General features: G+C 33.6%; 1 protein-coding gene and 1 pseudogene across 2 annotated transcripts; one reads left to right on the top strand and one right to left on the bottom strand.

The window, feature by feature from the left end:
- The window catches only part of LOC122587362, a 9,672-nt pseudogene extending 1,058 nt beyond the window's left edge, over positions 1-8,614 (bottom strand).
- Positions 8,615-13,197: 4,583 nt separating this feature from the next.
- LOC122586068 lies at positions 13,198-15,529 on the top strand. 2 transcript variants are annotated; one of them, XM_043758175.1, is made up of 6 exons: positions 13,198-13,330; positions 13,421-13,528; positions 13,609-13,962; positions 14,052-14,204; positions 14,310-14,522; positions 15,115-15,529. In XM_043758175.1, exons 3-6 carry the CDS (start codon positions 13,669-13,671, stop codon positions 15,301-15,303), a joined length of 849 nt encoding a protein of 282 aa, XP_043614110.1. In that variant the 5' UTR covers positions 13,198-13,330; positions 13,421-13,528; positions 13,609-13,668; the 3' UTR covers positions 15,304-15,529. The 2 variants fall into 2 exon arrangements, with proteins under 2 accessions (XP_043614110.1, XP_043614111.1); XM_043758176.1 differs by having other exon boundaries at positions 14,310-14,508.
- Positions 15,530-20,170: the final 4,641 nt, after the last annotated feature.

A 20,170-nucleotide genomic window follows, 5' to 3' on the forward strand; every position in this document is an offset into this window, starting at 1 on the left:
TCACCTCAAATCGATACCTAAGCCACCATGACCGGAGATACGGTCGGCGGCTCTGGTAACAACTTGGCATTACAACTAGCCAACTATTTACAAACCAACAATCACCAATCTCAAAATCCCAAATTATCCGATAATCTCCAAATCAATTTAAAGTTAAATAGTACCAATTATTCCCTATGGACCCGAATGATTCGGGTTGCCATAGGTGGTCGATCAAAAACTCTTTTGTCACACTTAACTGAAAAACCACCAGAAAAAGCCACAACTGAAAAATATGAGTCATGGGAACAAGAAGACTTGATTGTATTCTCGTGGCTCATTCAAAATATAGAACCAATATTAGCCGGAAACCTTACCGAATTTTCCACCGCGAAAGAACTCTGGGATGCATTAGTAATCACTTACAGTAGTGGCAAAGATAAGCTTCAAACGTTTACATTGCATGTCAAAGCCAATGAGCTCAAACAAAGTGACAAGTCGCTCGAGGACTTCTGGATCTCTTTACAAGGAGTCTGGGGCGAGATTGATCGACAAGATCCAAACCCCATGACATGTCCTGAAGATATCAAGACATATAACAAGATCCGATCCGAGCAAAAATTGTTTCAATTTTTGAATGGATTAGATCAGAAGTATGAATCTACCAAGAGAGAGATTCTCAGAACCGATCCTCTTCCGGCGGCTGAAGCCGCTTATGCTACCATACGGAAGGAGGCCGCTCACCAAAAGATCTTGGGAGCAACCACCACTGACATCGAAGGTACACGAGGCATAGCCACCGGTTTGGTTGTGAAAGAAGAAAGCGGGTTCGGATTTGCCACCAAGCGATACAAAGGGGTTAATGATAAAAAACCCATTATTCAAGATGATAAATCCGATCTCTTTTGTGATGAATGTGGTATGAAAAGACATACCAAAGATCAGTGTTTCCGGTTAGTCGGTTATCCGTCATGGTGGACGGAAAACAAAAAGGGGCGACGATCCAACCCATCAGAGAGAAATAAACACTCTACCACTCGATCTACCCCCACAAAAGAAAGCAGTAGCAATGATGGCAGGAGATCGGAGAAGGGGTTCGGTGGGGTAGCGGCGGCCGAGGTTGAAGATGGAGGGTGTTTTTCGGTGGTGGATGGTAAGGATAGAGAGGTTACACTCTCAAAATCACAGCCACACACACATAAATATAAAAAGCAATATGGATGTATATATCGTTTTGATAAAAAGGATAGAGTAGTTATACTCTCCAAATCACAGCCACACACACATATGTATCAAAACAAATATAGATATATAAACCATTTTTCAAAACCTTTTTTTAATAATCAAAATTTTTTTTGTGAACCAACTAGTGGGCTGGGTGTTGGGCCCGAACATACTCATGGGCCAGGAGGTATAAGTAGGTCGAATTCGATCGCAAGAGGATTAATGGCCCAATCTACTCACTCAAAATCGAATGGTTCTTGGATTTTTGATTGTGGTGCCACTGATACTATGACTTATGAGTTATCAGATTTTTCAGTTTTTTCAAGACCCAGAAAGACCCATATTGAAGCTGCTAATAAGGGAAAAATGGACGTTATGAATGGAGGAACTGTTTCAATTTCTCCAAACATTAATTTAACTAACTGTCTTTATGTTCCGTCTTTAACTCACAAACTTTTGTCAATTAGTCATGTGACAAAGGAACTTAATTGCTCAGTTCTTATGCATCCAACTTTTTGTTTGTTACAGGATATCAGGACGGGACGGATCATTGGGCGTGGCACTGAGAGAGACGGACTGTATTATGTCGATGAAGTTACAGAAAGTGGGAATGTCATGCTTGCTCATGGGACTAATGAAAGAGAAGCATGGTTATGGCATAGAAGATTGGGGTATCCGTCAGTTAGTTATTTACATATTTTGTTTCCAAAACTTTTTTCGTTGAATAAAAAGATTGATTGTGAAACCTGCATTCTAGAAAAGTCATAGGCAATCTTTTAAATCTCGTAATACTAGAGTTGAATCTCCTTTTTCTTTGGTTCATTCAGATGTGTGGGGTCCTGCACCAGTTATTGGAGGTCATAATTTTAAGTATTTTGTGATTTTTGTTGATGATTGCACCCGAATGACGTGGATTTATTTTTTGAAAAATAAAGATGAGGTGTTTGATAGATTCACTAATTTTTATAACATGATCAAAACTCAATTTCAAAAATCTATCCAAATCATGAGAACAGATAATGGTGGGGAATATGTGAATTCGCAAATGAATTTGTTTTTTCAATCCAAAGGAATAATCCATCAAACCACTTGTCCTCATACCCCGGAACAAAATGGTGTAGCTGAAAGGAAAAATAGGATTCTCTTAGAAATGACTAGGGCTCTTCTTATCGAGTCCTTGGTTCCAAAAGGTTTTTGGCCTGAAGCCTTAGCTACTGCTACTTACTTGATCAATCGTCTTCCTACAAAGATTCTAGATATGAAAACCCCTTTAAAAGTTCTATCCGAATTCCATAAGCTTCCGTCAGTCCTTACGTTGCACACTAAAGTGTTTGGGTGTACGGTGTTCGTTCATATTCCAAAATCATATCGTAATAAGTTCGAACCGTGTGCTGAAAAATGCGTATTTGTAGGGTATGGGGTTCATAAAAAGGGGTATAGATGTTACAATCCTAAAACACGTCGTATGTTTACTACGATGAATTGTTATTTTTTGGAAACCAAGTATTTCAATTCTCAAGAACTCAGTGGTCAGGGGGAGGAAGAAAATAACACACTGAGTTGGCTTCAGTATTCATCAGGAGTTCAGTCTACTCCATCTTTTAAAGATTCTCCAGATTCTCCAGATTCTCCAGATGAAGATTTACAGTGCTCTTCTCAAAGTGACAGCCCAAGTCCAAACCTTCCAAACCTGATATCCGAGGTAAGTAATTCTGAACCAAACCATACATTAAATGACGTGGACATTCCAGTTAATGAAGTGCAGGAAAATGTTGATGGAGAATCAGAAAGCATAGATGAAAATGCTCCAAGGAAATATACTCTCCCACCAAGATCTACCAGAGGAATACCTGCAAAGCGATATTCTCCAGAAAAAAGTACTCAGTCTACTAAGTATCCTGTAGACAACGTTGCTAATATTGCAGAAGGTTTTTTCTCCAAGGAAGCAAAAGCGTTTGCAACAAAGTTATATTCAGAAGAGCTTCCGTCAGGTGTAGAACATGCTCTAAAGTTAAAAAATTGGAAGAATGCTATGGATATCGAAATGGAAGCTCTTATTAAAAATAATACATGGGAGAGGTGTGTTCTTCCAACTGGAAAGAATCCAGTAGGATGCAGATGGATATATACTATCAAGTATAAACCAAATGGAGATGTAGAAAGATACAAAGCAAGACTTGTTGCCAAAGGATATACTCAAACTTATGGAATTGATTATTCAGAGACTTTTTCTCCAGTTGCAAAGCTAGATACCGTAAGGGTCCTTTTCTCAATAGCAGCAAATCAAGGTTGGTCACTTCATCAGTTTGATGTGAAGAATGCTTTCTTAGATGGAGAGTTAAAAGAAGAAGTATATATGGAAGCTCCTCCCGGTTTTTCTCATGATTTTAAGCATGGGGAAGTTTGTAGATTGAAAAAGTCCTTGTATGGTCTTAAGCAGTCACCTAGAGCTTAGTTTGGAAAATTTACTATTGCTATGAAGAAATATGGATACCAGCAAAGCAACTCAGATCACACATTGTTTCTTCGTCATAGAGGAAGTCTAGTGACATGTCTAATAATTTATGTTGATGACATGATTATAACAGGAAATGATGAAAAGGAAATTAACAACTTCAAAACAGCTTTGTTTGCAGAATTCGAAATGAAAGATTTAGGAGATTTGAAATACTTCCTTGGAATAGAAGTTTCACGATCAAAAGATGGCATTTTTATTTGTCAGAAGAAGTATATATTGGATCTTCTAGCTAAAACCGGAATGATTGATTGTAAACCAGCAGACACACCTATGGTAGTTAATCAGAAATTATTTGTGAGGACAGAAGCTAAAGCTGCTGATAAAGATAGATTTCAAAGGTTGGTGGGAAAACTTATTTATTTGGCTCATACCCGTCCAGACATAGCATATGCTGTTGGAGTGGTGAGTCAGTTTATGCATCAGCCTCAGGAAGATCATATGAATGCAGTTCTACGAATTATCAGGTATCTTAAAGGGACTTCAGGACATGGGGTGTTATTTAAAGCTAATGGTCATCTCAAGATTCAAATATATATAGATGCAGATTGGGCAGGAGACAAAGGTAATCGAAGGTCAACTTCTGGATATTTTTCAATGGTAGGTGGTAATTTGGTTACATGGAAAAGTGAAAAACAAAAAGTTGTCTCATTATCAAGTGTTGAAGCTGAGTTTAAAGGAATAGCTAGAGGGTTAGCAGAAACTCTGTGGTTAAGAAAGCTTGTATCTGAAATAGGTTTCGCTCCGAAAGAAAGCATTCGAATCATGAGTGATAATGAAGCTGCTATCCAGATCTCAGAAAATCCAGTTCAACATGATAGAACTAAACATGTAGAAGTTGACCGTCATTTTATAAAAGAAAAGTTGGAGAGTGGGATTATTAAATTGCCTTTTGTTAAATCTGAAGAACAACTTGCTGATATTTTAACCAAAGCCGTGGGAACATCTATGTTTCATAAGTGTCTAAGCAAGTTGAATTTCGGTAATCCCACTATTCAACTTGAGGGGGAGTGTTAGATAATGTGGGATCAGAAACGACTTCATCACGTCCCTAGAGTACAAGTTCAAGACTCGAAGCCCACAGAAAGTAATCGGCCCATAATTCCAGAATAAGAGTCGGTCTAAATTAGACCTTAGCTTCCAAATATTGATCTAGCTTTTTGTATAAATAAAGGCCTCATGTAAACGTTTAAGCATCGATAAATAAAAGCCTAAAAATTCTATTCGTTGACACGAGGAATTGGAACGAAACTTTATAATCTCTCCATTTCTGTGGGACCTCAGGTGTCTCCTCATCTTCATCAACTTTCCCCTTCGATTTTTTCTTTTGTTCTTTAGTAGCAAATTTTGCTTTTTCTTTGATCTTTTCTTCTTGTTTCTGGTTTCCATCCCTCTTTGCAGCTTTCACCTGCTTGTCATATGTTATAGACTTCTTATTCATTTCTGTGCTACGTTGCTCGTACCCACTTTCAAAATCATCAAAATTTCCATGATATAAATAAAATTTTAAATCATGCAGGTGAATTATTTCATTGCAGACAGTATTCAAAAAGTCTCTGTCATGCGACACAACAACAAGCGTTTTTTTCCATCTGCATAAGTATTCCTCTAACCAGAGAACAGCTCTAAGATCAAGATGATTGGTCGGTTCATCCAACAATAGAAGAGTCGGTTGAATGAAAAGGGCCCGGGCCAATGAAATTCTCATCCTCCACCCACCACTAAATGATCTTGTCGCACGGGTTTGTATAACTTTTGTAAAACCCAACCCAGCAAGAATCTTCGAAGCTTGGGCTTCAGCAGCATATGAGCCCATGATCTGCAACTTTTCATATAACTCAGCAAGTTTCTCTCCCGAATCACCACCATCTCCGACATCATTTCCACTTTCAACCTCTGGAGCTTCGAGCAACGATGCTACCTCTTGTCATAGCTTAAAAAGCTCTTCATTTGCAGACACAACAGCTTCAACGGCAGTTCTGTCATCACCAATTATTTCTTGTTCCACCAAAAGAACATCTATACTTTTAGGCACGGGAATCTTCCTCCAAGCAAGAAGCTTTAACAATGTTGACTTTCCTGTCCCATTAGGTCCCACTAAACCGTACTTGTCCCCGTGAGAGATCTTCACAGAGGCATTCTTCAACAACTCTTTCCTACGTGCTGAAACCGAAAAATTATCCACCGTGATATCTTTGACATTAGCATTCTCATCATCTTGACCATCAAGGCTGCAGCCCGACTTCCCATCACAACCGTGAACGCATCATGGTCATCTTTCATCGCCTCTTGTTTAGCCAACGCAACCGCCTGCGCAACAATCATATCCTTTTTCTCCTGTTTCTTTATCTCCTTACCTGTTATCGATATCTCAAAATTCTTATCACTAGCCCTCTCTTTCCGTCTCGGCTTCCTTACCCCTCCCTTTACAATTACCCCCTCTCCAGACTCCACATCATCTTCTTCGTCATCCGAAGGAGGAAGATCAGATCAATGTCTGCATATGCCTGCACCTTTGCAGGCGTTTTCGGTTTGGTATTACGAGCTGTAAAGCTCGATGAGATTACCTTATTCGCCTTATCAGTTTTCTGGAAAGTTGGACCAGACTTGCACCAAAAAACAATAAACAATTGTTACTCTGTGTGTGTATATATATAGAGATAGAGATATACAAATTATTAATTAACACTAGCATTGTACCCGCGCAATGCGGTGGTGGTTTGGTGGTGACGACGATTGGCGGTGGTGACGGTGGCCGTGGTGGTGTTGTTCATGGTGGGTGCAACTTTGTAAGTAATTTGTGTAAATGTAATTGATGTAAAGTGATAATAGATATAAATTAGAAGATAAATGATTAATGATATAAATTAATTTATAAAGGGTAAAATGGTAATTGATTAATGATATAAATTAATTTATAAAGGGTAAAATGGTAATTTTCCATCTAACACTTTTATGAGAAAGAAAAAGATAGTTATTATAAGATATTATAGAAGTATAGATATGCACATATATAGAAGAATAGAAGAAGTAGTACGTTCAAAATCGATTAACGGATTTGGAGAAGAAATTGAGGATCTGCAATAAGGTTGACATAACAGGTCACACGAAACCTGTTAAGACACAAATCTGTTAAGGTCAAACACGAACACGACCTATGTCATTTTTTTCAAACACGAACACGACACAAAATTAACAGGTGCACCTATTAAGACCTGGTAAGGAACCTGTTAACATGTATATTATAGAATTTTTGACTAATATCGAGAAAAAACCTTTACGGATACAAAAATTCTTACAAATTCCAACTATTATATAGCGACAATAATCCTTACATTACAAAAGTTCATAAACATCTTATCTTATAAAAATCATATATCAAATCATAATATCAATTATATATAAGTATAATCTTAACAGGTCCTAACAGGTCCGGATCTGTTAAGACACGAATCTTAACAGGTCTTAACAGGTCCGGACCTGTTAAGACACAATACCTGTTAGGGTCAAATACGAAACCTGTTAAAAATAGGTCATGTCGTGGCGTGTTAACAGGTTCCGTGTCAAAACTGTCAGCCTTAGTCTGCAATGAGGAATGAATGAAATAGGGTTTGGGTTTTGTTAGAGCCGTTTAATTATTTGATTGATCTATCTATATATATACTTTACGTATACCGGTAACGGATTAGGTATGCAAATTATTAATTTATGTGGGTGCATCGCCGACCTCAAAAGTGTTCCCATAATTTATGTAGCCTTCCCATAACGTAGTTAAAATTTAAAAGTAATAACAAAAAAAATAATCTAAAGTGTCTAACATACTATAACTAGCTAATCAACCCGAGCATAGTTAGAAATTATAAACGAATGAACTTGTAAACAAAGCATAACTTGATTTAAATATATATGCAATAGATGTGTAAAAGCATATATATGAATATGCTATGGTAAAATGAAGCTCCATGTTAATGATGTCATATGGCAAGTTGGCAACGTATTTTTTGATTCATACATATACAACAACATAGATAAAGTAGTCAATCTTATATAAAGATCAATTAATATTAGAAGAGTAATACATATTACACTCCCATACACACACTTGAAAATAACTGCCAACTTCAGATTTTTACTTTCGCAACCATGTTCAAGTCATTACACTAAGCCGGACATCATACAATCCCATGTGCGATGTTTTTCGTGTGGCGTTTTGAATAAATTTCAACATACATGTGAAGAATCAAAAAGAGAATAAGATCACAGAGAATTGTATATGGATGAATTGCACACTACAAATTCATATACAAAAGAGAATGTTAGAAATCCAAAAATAGTGATACATTATAAGTTAAGTTATGGACTTACTTGTAGTTAAGTCATGAGTTAATGATTTCTAAAGTTGAGGGGCTAATTGTGATAATTAGCATAGTTGGATAGTTTAGACTATAAATAGCCTTCAAATCCCTTAGAAATTATAACTTGACATATTAACAACACATTCTTCATACCATTAAACCTGAATATCACATTATTGAGTCCAATTCTCTCTCAACACACACACAAACACCAAGAACACACACACTAACCAAACACCATTGTTGATGTGAATTCGGTTGAGGAAATCGTGTTGATTATAGAGAAAATAATAGGGAAGATTGAATGGGAAAAATAGAAGACACAACAATGAACGATACTTATAATTAAGTTAAACAATAGGGAAGTAACACATATTACACACACATATACACGCTTGAAAAGAATAGGGGAGATTGAATGGGAGAAATACAATACAATTAGGCCTATTGGATTCAAGAAATTCATTATAAAACTTACCCGTATAAAACCATGATCGTAATCCATGATGTCACATTTGTTGCCTAAGAAGCTTTTAGTCATTTGGGTTCAAATCCATTGAATATGTAGCGTGTTTGTAGTTGAAACCGAAACTACCAAACGTATTTTTAAAGTTCTAAATGTATATCATAAACGATCGTATTATACGTAAGCTTGAGGTTGGGAGTATCAAAATCATATCATAGACCAGAAACAAACAACCCATTTTCACCTACTTGATACACCCAACCTACTCAGTTTTTTGTCATCATGACGCATTTTCACCTACTTGATACACCCAACCTACTCAGTTTTTCGTCATCATGACACATTTTTTTGTCTTAGACTGAAATAACTTTCCTTTCCCTGGGGGTTCATCATTGCACGTTAAGGGTGTAGCAGAATGAAATAGAGTATCAAAGACCACTGACCTCATATAGAGTATTCGATATAAAAAATCCAGTTGATGACCTCCTTTTGTAGAGACAACTGCACAATTTGAACACATAAAAACTAAGGGAAACATCTTTTTTCGTCCTAAAAAGTCACTACTAGAAAATCTAAATTTTCCAAGGAATAGTTTTCCTTGGAAATTAGCAAGGAATTGCTGACCAAATAGCAACAACTTTCTGTCTCGCAGATTAGAAAGGAATTCCAAAGGATATACTGACGACCTGCAGCCTCTTGATAATTCCTTGAAAAATACAAACAGATTTTCAACATATTAGCAACAAAATCGATAGTCCTTAATACTTCCTTGGAAGTAATATAACTTAAATCAGTTTTTCATAACTTAATCGAAAACTAATGAAATTAAAAGAAAAAAACATATACATAAAATATAATATTTTGTATATTTGTGTATAATAATTATTATATGTAAAACACAAAAAAGTTCCTCGGAAATCTCTTTCAAACGTCCAAGGGATCTTAAAGCAACATTTTCTTTTTGTTATTCATTTTTTATTTTAAGAGACATACATATGTATAAAAAGGTTTTACACACATGTATACATATATCTATAGTGTCAAGCATAATTTCATGTATTATACATAGATGATATGTGTATGTATAAGCTTGTAGTATAGTAAGTTCAAAGTATTTACCTATGTGTAGGCCTTGTTTATATATGTACACATATTTATGTATATTTAATGGTTCCAATTATTTGTGGAAATGTATATAACACATATATTGGTGTTCGTAGTTGTGTATATGTGTAAAAATTTAAAATTGTATGAAAAAATAAAAATTACATAACGTTCTTTGAAAATTCCTTTGAAACTTTCAAGGACTTTTCGAGGGACATTCGTTTTTTTTTTGTTTTCTCTTTCCAAAATAACAAAAACCTTGGTTGTAAATAATTTTTTCACATTAACATAGACATATATAATGTGTATGCATAATTTTATGTACATATATACAAAGATGGTATACTTGTGTGTACGTTTTCATGTTAATAACACTCGTTAACGTGTATCCATCATTTGTATACATATACATATATGTATAGTTAATGGATCAAACTAGTTGTGGATATAAACAAACACATATATTTGACTATGTAGGCGTATATACATGCGTAGGTGTTTTAAATTGTATAAAAAAAATAGAAAAAACAATTTTTCCCTTCAAAATTCCTCTAAAACTTCCAAGGAGGAGAATTTCTCTTTTTTTGTTTTTACTTTCCAATTTAAGAAAATCATGTAACACCCCAAAATTTTTAAGGTAAAGAAATTAACCTCTTTTTATAGTTTTGACATTAAATTAATTTCCTAGTATTTTATTTTTAAATTTGATGTTAATTTAGTTGGAACTTTAGCGGATAGCGGATAAAAATACCCACAAATTTTGATAGAGGGTGTGGCAAGCCCAGGATGTGCCAGCCATCCATTTTTTGCGATTCATTCTTCCACTACTCCTATTCTCCTCTTCTTCACCTCTCCTCATGCAATTTCTTCTTGTTCTTTCAAAATCAAAGATCAATTCCTCCAAGTAAAGGATAGAAATTATAACAATAATCACAACCAAATAATCTTCATTCAAGAAATTAAAGCTAGGGTTTATGTGGAAGTGGTGGTGGTGGCCGAATTTTCAAGGAGAAAGAGGGGAAGAAGAATCTCCAACCTAAGTCTTGAATTAACTTATTGTTTGTTGAGGTATTGATTTCTCCTAATTTAGTTTTCATCTTCCTTTTGAAATTAGGGTTCTTGGAGTAACCCAAATTTAGTGGTTTTGCTAGAAATTGATTTATGAATGATTTTTTCCCCAATTCCTTAGATAACCTACTTTGTCATTGAGTTATGTATTGAGTTTGGATAAAAAATTGTTAAGCTAATGTGATAATTCTAGTTTATGAGAAAATATGAGTTTTTACTAGTTATTGAAAAGTTCATGAAAATGGTAGGTTGAACTACCTAGTGTTATTGTTGAGAATAAAAGAAACTCAATGACAAATGGGTTGGGTTTGGGTTTAGAATAGGCTAGTGATTGAGTATGATTAGGTTGAGCTAGTCAAGTGTGAATGTAAGCTTATGCACTTTTATGATATGATCATAGGTTGAAGCTTGTTGGTGCAATATCGTTTTAGCATTATTGTCCAAGTTGCGGAGAAGGTGAGTATATTTGCATACCTTCATGTATACGTTGGGTCAATCGACCACATTATGTTGAAGTTTGTTTATCCATGTGTGGTGATTGATTTGGCGTAGGCCCATATGGGGCATTGTTTATGAGGCCTAAGAACCTCCGGGGCCTAAGAACCCCGATAGTTGATCTAGTGAGGCCTAAGAACCTCCAGGGCCTAAGAACCCCGATAGTCGATCATGCTTATGTTGTTTGCTTATATGGATCCATGTAAAGTGTTTAGTGTGCAAAGGTGGGTATGTAAATGTGACATGACGATGTCATAGGTTACATGTAATAGTCCTTTGTACGTTGCTTTCCTTCGTGTTCATAAATGTATGCAAGTATATTTACTAAGCCTTTGCTTATATTTTAGTTGTTTACCATTTTATAGGTAGTTCCGGAAGAAGGAACTAGATTCGATTGATTTGAAGCGTTGGTTTGGAAGTTGCTAGTTGAATTTTGAAGGTAATTGGCCATTCACGGAAGAATGGTATACTTTTGGTTAGAGACTTAGATGTCCCTCTTCATCTTGGCTCCTTGATACATTTGTATATTTGGTTCATGTCAGCAAAGTTTTGATCAAGTGTGGTTCCATGATATTGCAAAACTTGTATTTTGACTTAAAAAGCGTCAATTTGGGTAATTGACCCGTTTGATGGTGTATATGAATGTTGAATCAAATGGATGTTATAACTATGTTCAAAAATGTGTCAATTACTTGTTTGAATCTCAGGAAGATTGAGTATGAAGTTCGTTTTGAAATTTGAAGGTTGTAAGTTTGATCATGTGTCGAAATGAGTTTAGGGTTGCTGATCTGATGCCCACTGCGGCGCAGTGGGGGTGATTTTGCCCACTGCGGCGTAGTTGAAACCCGCGGCTCCGAGATGATTTTCTCCCACTGCGGCGCAGTAGGAGTGTATCCAAACCCACTGCGGCGCAGTGGGGGTTTTGCACTGCAGAGCCGAGGTTTCCCACTTCGGCGCAGTGGGGATATTAAAAAAAAATTGTGTTTTTCGGTTTATCGAGTCTAGTACTTTCAAATCACATTTATAAATAGGTTCTTACACACATATACAGACATATATAAATATATATGCATAATTTTAAGTGCATTTATACGTAAATGGTATACTTTGTGTTCGTTTCATGTTTATAACACTTGTAAACATGTATGCGACTTTTATATACGTACACATATCTGTATAGTTATGGATCCAACTATTTATGGATATAAATATAGACTTATATTTGACTATGTAGTTGTGTATATATACGTAAATGTTTTAAATTGTATAAGAAAATGGAAAAACGTGAAACATTCCTTGAAATTTCCTCTAAAATTTCTAACGACTTTTCAAAAGACGTTTATGTTTTTTATTTTTTTTTTACTTTCCGATCTAATATCACATTTATAAATAAGTTTTTACACACAAATGTAGACATATATAATTGTTTATGCAAAAATTTATAAATAATGTCTTTGAAATAGTAAAAAAAAAGAAAAAAAACCGAACCTTCCTTAAAAATTTCTCTAATTTCAAGGAAGGTTGATATATATTTAAAAAAGCAATTATCCTTGAGCTTCCCTTGAAAAGTTTCAAAGAAGTTCCAAGGAACAAAAAAAAATATTATCAAACTCTTGACTTTCAAAACTATTTGATCATTTTTTAACACCTGGACTATTATTTCTAAATTTTACTTTATGCATTATTTTTAATTTTAATATGTTAATTTTATGAAAGGAAAGCAAACTTATATCCATATATTTTAGGGTTCACACACTTTTATCCCACCTAACACTTTTAACCCGCCAAATATAGCAGCCATCGATCTCTTAATTCTGATCTCTTCATTCTTTTTGTAAAGCTTCAACATGTAAACAATTTAAGGGTTTGATTCATAGATGAATCCATCACGTACAAATCTAAGCTAATCCATCACGTTAATCATCAACATCTACGGCTTCCAAGAAATATCTTACTCTATGTTACTCCCAATGTATCTCATAACGAGCGTTTAGATAATGTGGACATGGATGATCACTATTTTGAGGAAGAATCATCACAACATTTTGAGGAGGATTCCAATGTTGTAGAGCAACCACCTACAAATCCATCAAATCGTATAAAAGTTTGGCTTATTGGCGAAGAGTATGTGTATAGTTAATAATTTATTAATATTTTGACCAGATTATATCAAGGCTAATTATTTCGAAATGATTCCATAAATGGTCTATGTAGGTTTGGTGACCCAAAGTTTGGCCGCAAGGCCATATCTATTTTGAGGAGCATGTACAATGGGCCGTGGGCTACATGGGCTTATGTTGAAAAGATTGGCGGCGGTTCAAGGTTATTACTTACTAAATGTTGACCCGTATTTATTAGTTAAGATTGATAAATATCCTCACAAAATATACTTCTATGTGCAGAATTATTATTATTGGCAGCGCGGCATCCATGAACAAGTTCGTCATGCATGGAATACACACATGCAACTTCGATTTTATAGTGTCACACAAGGAGCCAGGGCGTATGCAATGAAAAAGGCATTTGAGGATGATCGTGTCGTGTTAGAGGATGATTTATCTGTTCTTATTACCTATAAGCCTACTTGGATCAAACACGATCATTGGGTCACCCTCATTCAAGAAAAATGGAACACCACAAAGTGGGAAAAAAAAAAGTCAGCAACTAATTTCAAAAATAAAACAACTTTAGTAGATGGACACATGGCAAAACATTCTTGCGGCTCTGCAACCATTGGTGAGACTAAACATCGGTTGGTAAGATATCTAAACTTTGTAGTATTTTGACAATTCCTAATTATGTTAGAATATCTTTTAATAATTACTGTCTTTTACAAATTAATAAGCTACTTATAAAGGAAGAGAAGCTCAAGCGCAAGATAACTTTCGTTGAGTTGTTAACATATTGTCATTCAAAGAAAGGGACCAGACTTACCGAGAGGGATCCATTAGACAATAAACCACCTGTGTTTGTTGACCCGAGGGCCCAAAGTTTGTTGGTAAGATTAGTCAATTACTTGAATTAATTATCATCCTATTAATTAATTAGTTACTTAATCCAGAAATATATAAAAAAAAAGTTGTCTTGTTCATATGTATGATAGAATGATTATGCCACAAGTTATGCTGAGAAAAATGGGATTGAAGATGTGGCTGAAATGATGACTGATGATGTAGAGCTTTGGAAGGAGTGTTCGGGGAAAGCTAGAAAAGGGTTGTATGGTGGTGGTATACGACAAGATCCCAATTTTGTGGTGACGGGTGTAAGAAGTACCCACAGTAGTATCGGTGTATCAAAATCAAGTAATAATGAGCAGGTTTTTGTTTTTTTGTTTTTTTTACTTAATTTTGTGTGATACTTCATTTTTTTTTGTCATGTTAGTATATATATATGCTGTTTAGGTTAATAAGGTTTATTAGGTCATGCGGGTCACGAGAAAATACAGTTCTGCTTTATTGCTGTATTTTTTGTTGCAGAATTGTTGTGTTGCTGATTTTGCTATTATGTTGCCTTTTTAGCTGTTTTTCTTGTTGTTTTGCTGTTTAGTTGCTATTTCTGTTGCTATTTTGCTGTTTTCTTGATGTTGTTTTTATTGCTGTTTTGTTGCTTCTTTCTTGATGTTTTTGTTGTTTATTATTGCGGAATTTTAGTTATTTCGTTGTACAAGTAAGGGTAGTTTATGGTCTTAGTAGTCTAGAATTTTGGTTATGTTTCCTTGCACATAATACAACAACTATTACATTTGGAAATTGATTGTTATGTCTTTAAGTTATTGAAAACAGTCTAGTATTTGTCGTCAACTGTCATACGATATGATTTTATTTAGGTGTTTTATTATACATATTGTTCTATAGATTTTGGTACATAGAGTTTGGTTATTAAACATATGTGTTATATCTCGTTGGTAGGTTCGTACTTTGATGCAAACGGTTGAGCAACAACAAAAAGAATTGGAAGAACAACGAGAACTTGCGGAGAAAGCAACGGTAGAGGTTGAAGAGCAAAAGGAGTTGACAAAACAACAACTAAAGGGAATGGAGGATAAGTTTAACGACTTTACCGCAAAGATTCTTAAAAATTATCCACCTCCTAGCTAGTATCTAGTATTAGTATTGGTAACATTAAACGTTGTTATGTCTTTTGCTACTACCTAGTATTTACTATTTAGTATTAGAAATGATAACGTTATAAGTCTTTTGCTACTAGCTAGTATCTAGTACGAAAAACCTTAAACATTGCCTTTTAGAATATGTAGTAGTATTTGATCCTTTTAATGGTTTTATGCAATTTCATGTATTTTACTTGGTTACAATTGTGTATTCAAGTTTTAGTTTCATATATTTACAATCTTCAGGAAATATGAGAAGAAAAAAAAGCAGCTATATTTTAAAAAATACTAAAAGGTTTTCAAGGGATTTCTAACGACGAGTTTATTAAGGAATTTTAAATGAAACTGAATCAAGGAAATTGCAAGGAAAGATTACCAAGGAAATTTGAAGGACACGTAGATTTTAAAGGATGGGTTTTTTTAGGATTTTTCAAGGAAATATTTATTAAGGAAGTTCCAAGAAAGATTTTTCAAGGCTCGGACCCTTAAAAATTCCGTGATAACTGGTCCTTGGGAACGCTTTGGAAATATAAGAGCTCCTTGAAAAACCCTTGAAAATTCCGTTTGCAAGGAAACTTTTTCCAAGGACCAAATTTCCTTGAAAAATTGTTTAAAACCACCATTTTCCAGCTTTCAAGGAAAAAGCTCCTTTATAAATTTTCATTTTCTAATACTGAGTACCACTATCAAGCCACAGTCAATAAGACCGTCTGTATATGATGCATAGATGTCAAAATTAATTTTAAAAACTAAAAGAAGCATCTAATTGGGATACAATATACATGTCTCAGTTTAATACTACTACAATATTGACCAAAAAGATCTTGAAGGTATTATACACAATATGCCCAAAGTGAAATATTTACCCAACTTTTAAGCAACAAATGTTCATAAAACCATACATTCGTCAGTACACATGTAAGAGTCATGGTTGTTTGCATAGCCTAAAAGTGAGATAAATGAATGATATTTACAATAACCTAAAACAATAATTACTCATCGCATATCCAAAATCGATTTCCATGACACAATGAAGCAATTAACTTAAACATAATATGTTTTAGTTATATATTAGATTAGATTTGATTATCATACCTCTATTCACTGATTATTAAAGAGAGAAAATAACTATAACTAATGTTTGCATAATAAGCAATATTTAGGGGGGGGGGGGAATCAATGAACCCTACAAAGTAGTTATAAGCTACAGATTATGAGAGATCTATACAAACCAAAATTATATTAAAGTTAGATTAAGTTACATCCAATTCATGAACCCTACAAAGTAGTTATAAGCTCCAGATTATGAGAAATCTATACGAACCAAAATTATATTAAAATTAGATTAAGTTACATCCAATTCATAATAAAAACTACTTCCAACAATCTAACTAAAAAAAACCAAAAAAAAAGTAAATAATAAAAAAATCTACAAATTCAACATACTTTGAATTAATCAATCAGATGAATATGAGTGGAGTAAAGTTTTGAACTATTGTTGCTTTAAGAATCGATTAGGTTTTTAGAGCTTCTGTTTTGATTTCATAATTTTTCAAAATTAAATTATTCATTATTGAATGGAAAGGAAAAAAGAAAAAAAAAAGGAAGAATAGGATACGAAAGTTTTTTAAGGAGAAGGTAGAGCTTGCCACTTGGCTGTTTTTTAAAGTAAACAGTGTTAAGGAACCTTGCTTTATTAAGGAGGGCGATTAGTCAAAGGATTGACTATAAGGTTTTTTTTTAAAGGTAACTTTTACTCCTCGACAAATTTAAAACAAAATTGGTTTTTAGAAGTTAATTACTTTTATGGCATGTCACCATTTTTCTTAAACTATTTTTAAAAATATATAATGTCATAATAAAAAATTTTTTCTTTCAAAAATTATTTTTTTATATTAGGCAATATGTTATTTTTTTTTTTCTATATTATTTTTTAATCTTAGTTTTTTTTAATCAAAATAAAAAAAATCAACTTTACCCTTACTTTTTAATTTTATATAGTTTCATATCTTCATTGGTTTATGATATATACTATTTATTTTTTCATAAGGTTATATACAAACTCAAAACAATTGGATTTACATTATTTCGAATTTATACCGGTTGTGCCAACTAGTAATTACATTCTTCTTTTGATTCCTATACCAAAGAAAGCCCTTCAATCTAACATTTGGAAAATTGCTTCCACATTGACCCGACTGTTAGAGAATCTCTTCTCGTTCATTGCTAACCAAATACACCAGCATGTTATCAGGGGCACGAATGCAGTCGGCAAGTTTGATCGACAAGTTGGTTTGGCTTCAATTAACTCTTTGGCAACATTGTAGCATGTATAATGACAAGTGCAATTGGTTTTTTTTTTTTTTTTTGAAAGGTGAATTTCGCTTTGGAACTTCGTGTCGCTTTGGAACACGATTCGTGTCGCAATTGGTTTTTTTTAGCAAGTAGTATTGGCTATATTTGTTAGGTGCATGTAACCGTTGGTGGCAATCAATGTTGGGAGCATATGATTGGTTGAATAAAAAGAAAAGAAAAAGATAAATAATATAATCTACCAATATATATATATATAACAAGGTGCTAAATTCATTCATAAACAAACAGGAACCCTTGGATGGATTTCATCTATGATTTAGAACCGTTAGATCAGATTTAATTATTTCATCTTTATTAAATGACAACATTAATACTTATACTTTTTAAACTATACAAAAAAATCCCCCTTTATATTTAATTTACACTTTTTGATTTTCCATCACAAATTTACACTTTTTACCCAATAATTCTAATATAATATAATGAATAGATTAATAGCTAATATATATCCTAATAATAAAATAATACTATCTATCTTATATCTTATCCAATAGAATAATATTTAATATCATATAAAAAAAATAAAGCATATTTTAATTTGAAATATTTAAGATATGTTTCATATAAAATATATAGATCAATTTTCTATTAATAAAAATATAGTAAGCTATATTTTAAACCATAATAAAATAAAATTGAGTATTAATAAGGTCGTAACACCTTGTATCTACAATATATATATATATATATATAATGTCGGGTTTAGAAATTATCAACGACAGTGTTGAGAATGGGGGAGTTTAGCTTAGGTTAGTGACATATTTGAGAATGTTAACCTTTAACATTGATCTGCAATTTTGGAGTACGTGGTGACGGAAAAGTTACGCTCTATTAAACAACATAAAATAAATTATCGAAATTAATGATATATAATTTAACTTCTAAATATGCATGATTATTTGGATTACTATTATAAAGGATTTTGAAAAAAATATAATGTTTTTACATATAACTATATTATCAATGTACTGTACAATTACCTAAACAAAGAAAAAACCTTTTTCCCAACCTTTTTTTCCCCCTATTTTATTAAAAATAAAACAACTTAAAATTTTTATTCTACCATTAGAGAGGTTTATCTTAAAAATAATGTTTTCAACCAAATAACTCGGCAATTCAAATTATTTAGGATATATTCTTTTTCTCTATTTCTATTGATAAAGATTACAACTTCATTTTTTTTGGTGGAAGGGGTAAGAGAGGAGGGGGGTCGAACTCGGAAATGAAATGTAATGAATCTACTGGAAGACAATTGTCAGGTAAAAAAGTGGGTGGTTTAGGTTTTGGTGGTCTAGGCACTCTTAATTTAGCATTGATATGTACAAATGGATATGACATGTGGTTCAAAATCTGAATTACGTTAGGTTTAAAATCATCAATGTGTTTCATGGTTCTGAGTCTAGTAATAATATATGGGCAAATATATGTTTCTCATTCTCCGAGGCACACTCGATTACTAGCCCCCATAATATGTTATTAAAGAACAGTTGGGAGTGAAAATAAGACAATATTCACCAAATTGGAGTGAGAACTCCATCCATGGTTATATTTCATAAATTTTGCAAAGTTATTATAGTAAAAATCTAAACTCAATACTGATGCGTTGTCTATGATATTTTCTAACTCGGTAATTCAAAGTATTTAGGATATATTATCTTTTTCTATTTCGATTGATAAAGGTTACAACTTCATTTTTTTGGTAGAAGGGGTAAGGGAGGAGGGGGTCGAACTTGGAAAATGAAATGTAATGGATCTACTAAAAGGAAATTGTCAGGTAAAAAAGTGGGTGGTTTAGGTTTTGGTGCTCTGGATACTCTTAATTTAGCATTGCTACGTAGAAATGGATATGACATGTGGTTCAAAATCTGAATTACGTTAGGTTTAAAATCATCAATGTGATTCATGGTTCTGAGTCTGCGTAACTGAGTAAACAAATGGTAATAATATATGGAAAAATATATGTTCCTTATTATCTAAGGCACACTCGATTGCTAGCCCCCTTAAGATGTTATTAAAGAACAGTTGGGAGTGAAAATAAGACAAGATTCACCAAATTGGAGTGAGAACTCCATCCATGGTTATATTTCATCAATTTTGCAAAGTTATTATAGAATAAAATCTAAACCCAATACTAATGTGTTGTCTATGATGGATTCTAACTCGACAATTCAAAATATTTAGGATATATCATTTTTCTCTATTTCGATTGATAAAGATCACAACTTCATTTTTTTGGTGGAAGGAGTAAGAGAGGAGGGGGCCAACTCATAAAATGAAATGTAATGGATCTACTGATAGACAATTGTCAGGTAATAAAGTGGGTGGTTTAGGTTTTGGTGGTCCGGATACTCTTAATTTAGCATTGATATGTGCAAATGGATATGACATGTGATTCAAAATCTAAATTACGTTTGGTTTAAAATCATCAATATAATTCATGGTTTTGAGTCTGCGTTCCTGAGTAAACAAATGGTAATAAT

This window comes from Erigeron canadensis, chromosome 1, assembly GCF_010389155.1.
Source record: "Erigeron canadensis isolate Cc75 chromosome 1, C_canadensis_v1, whole genome shotgun sequence".
Taxonomy (NCBI): domain Eukaryota; kingdom Viridiplantae; phylum Streptophyta; class Magnoliopsida; order Asterales; family Asteraceae; genus Erigeron; species Erigeron canadensis.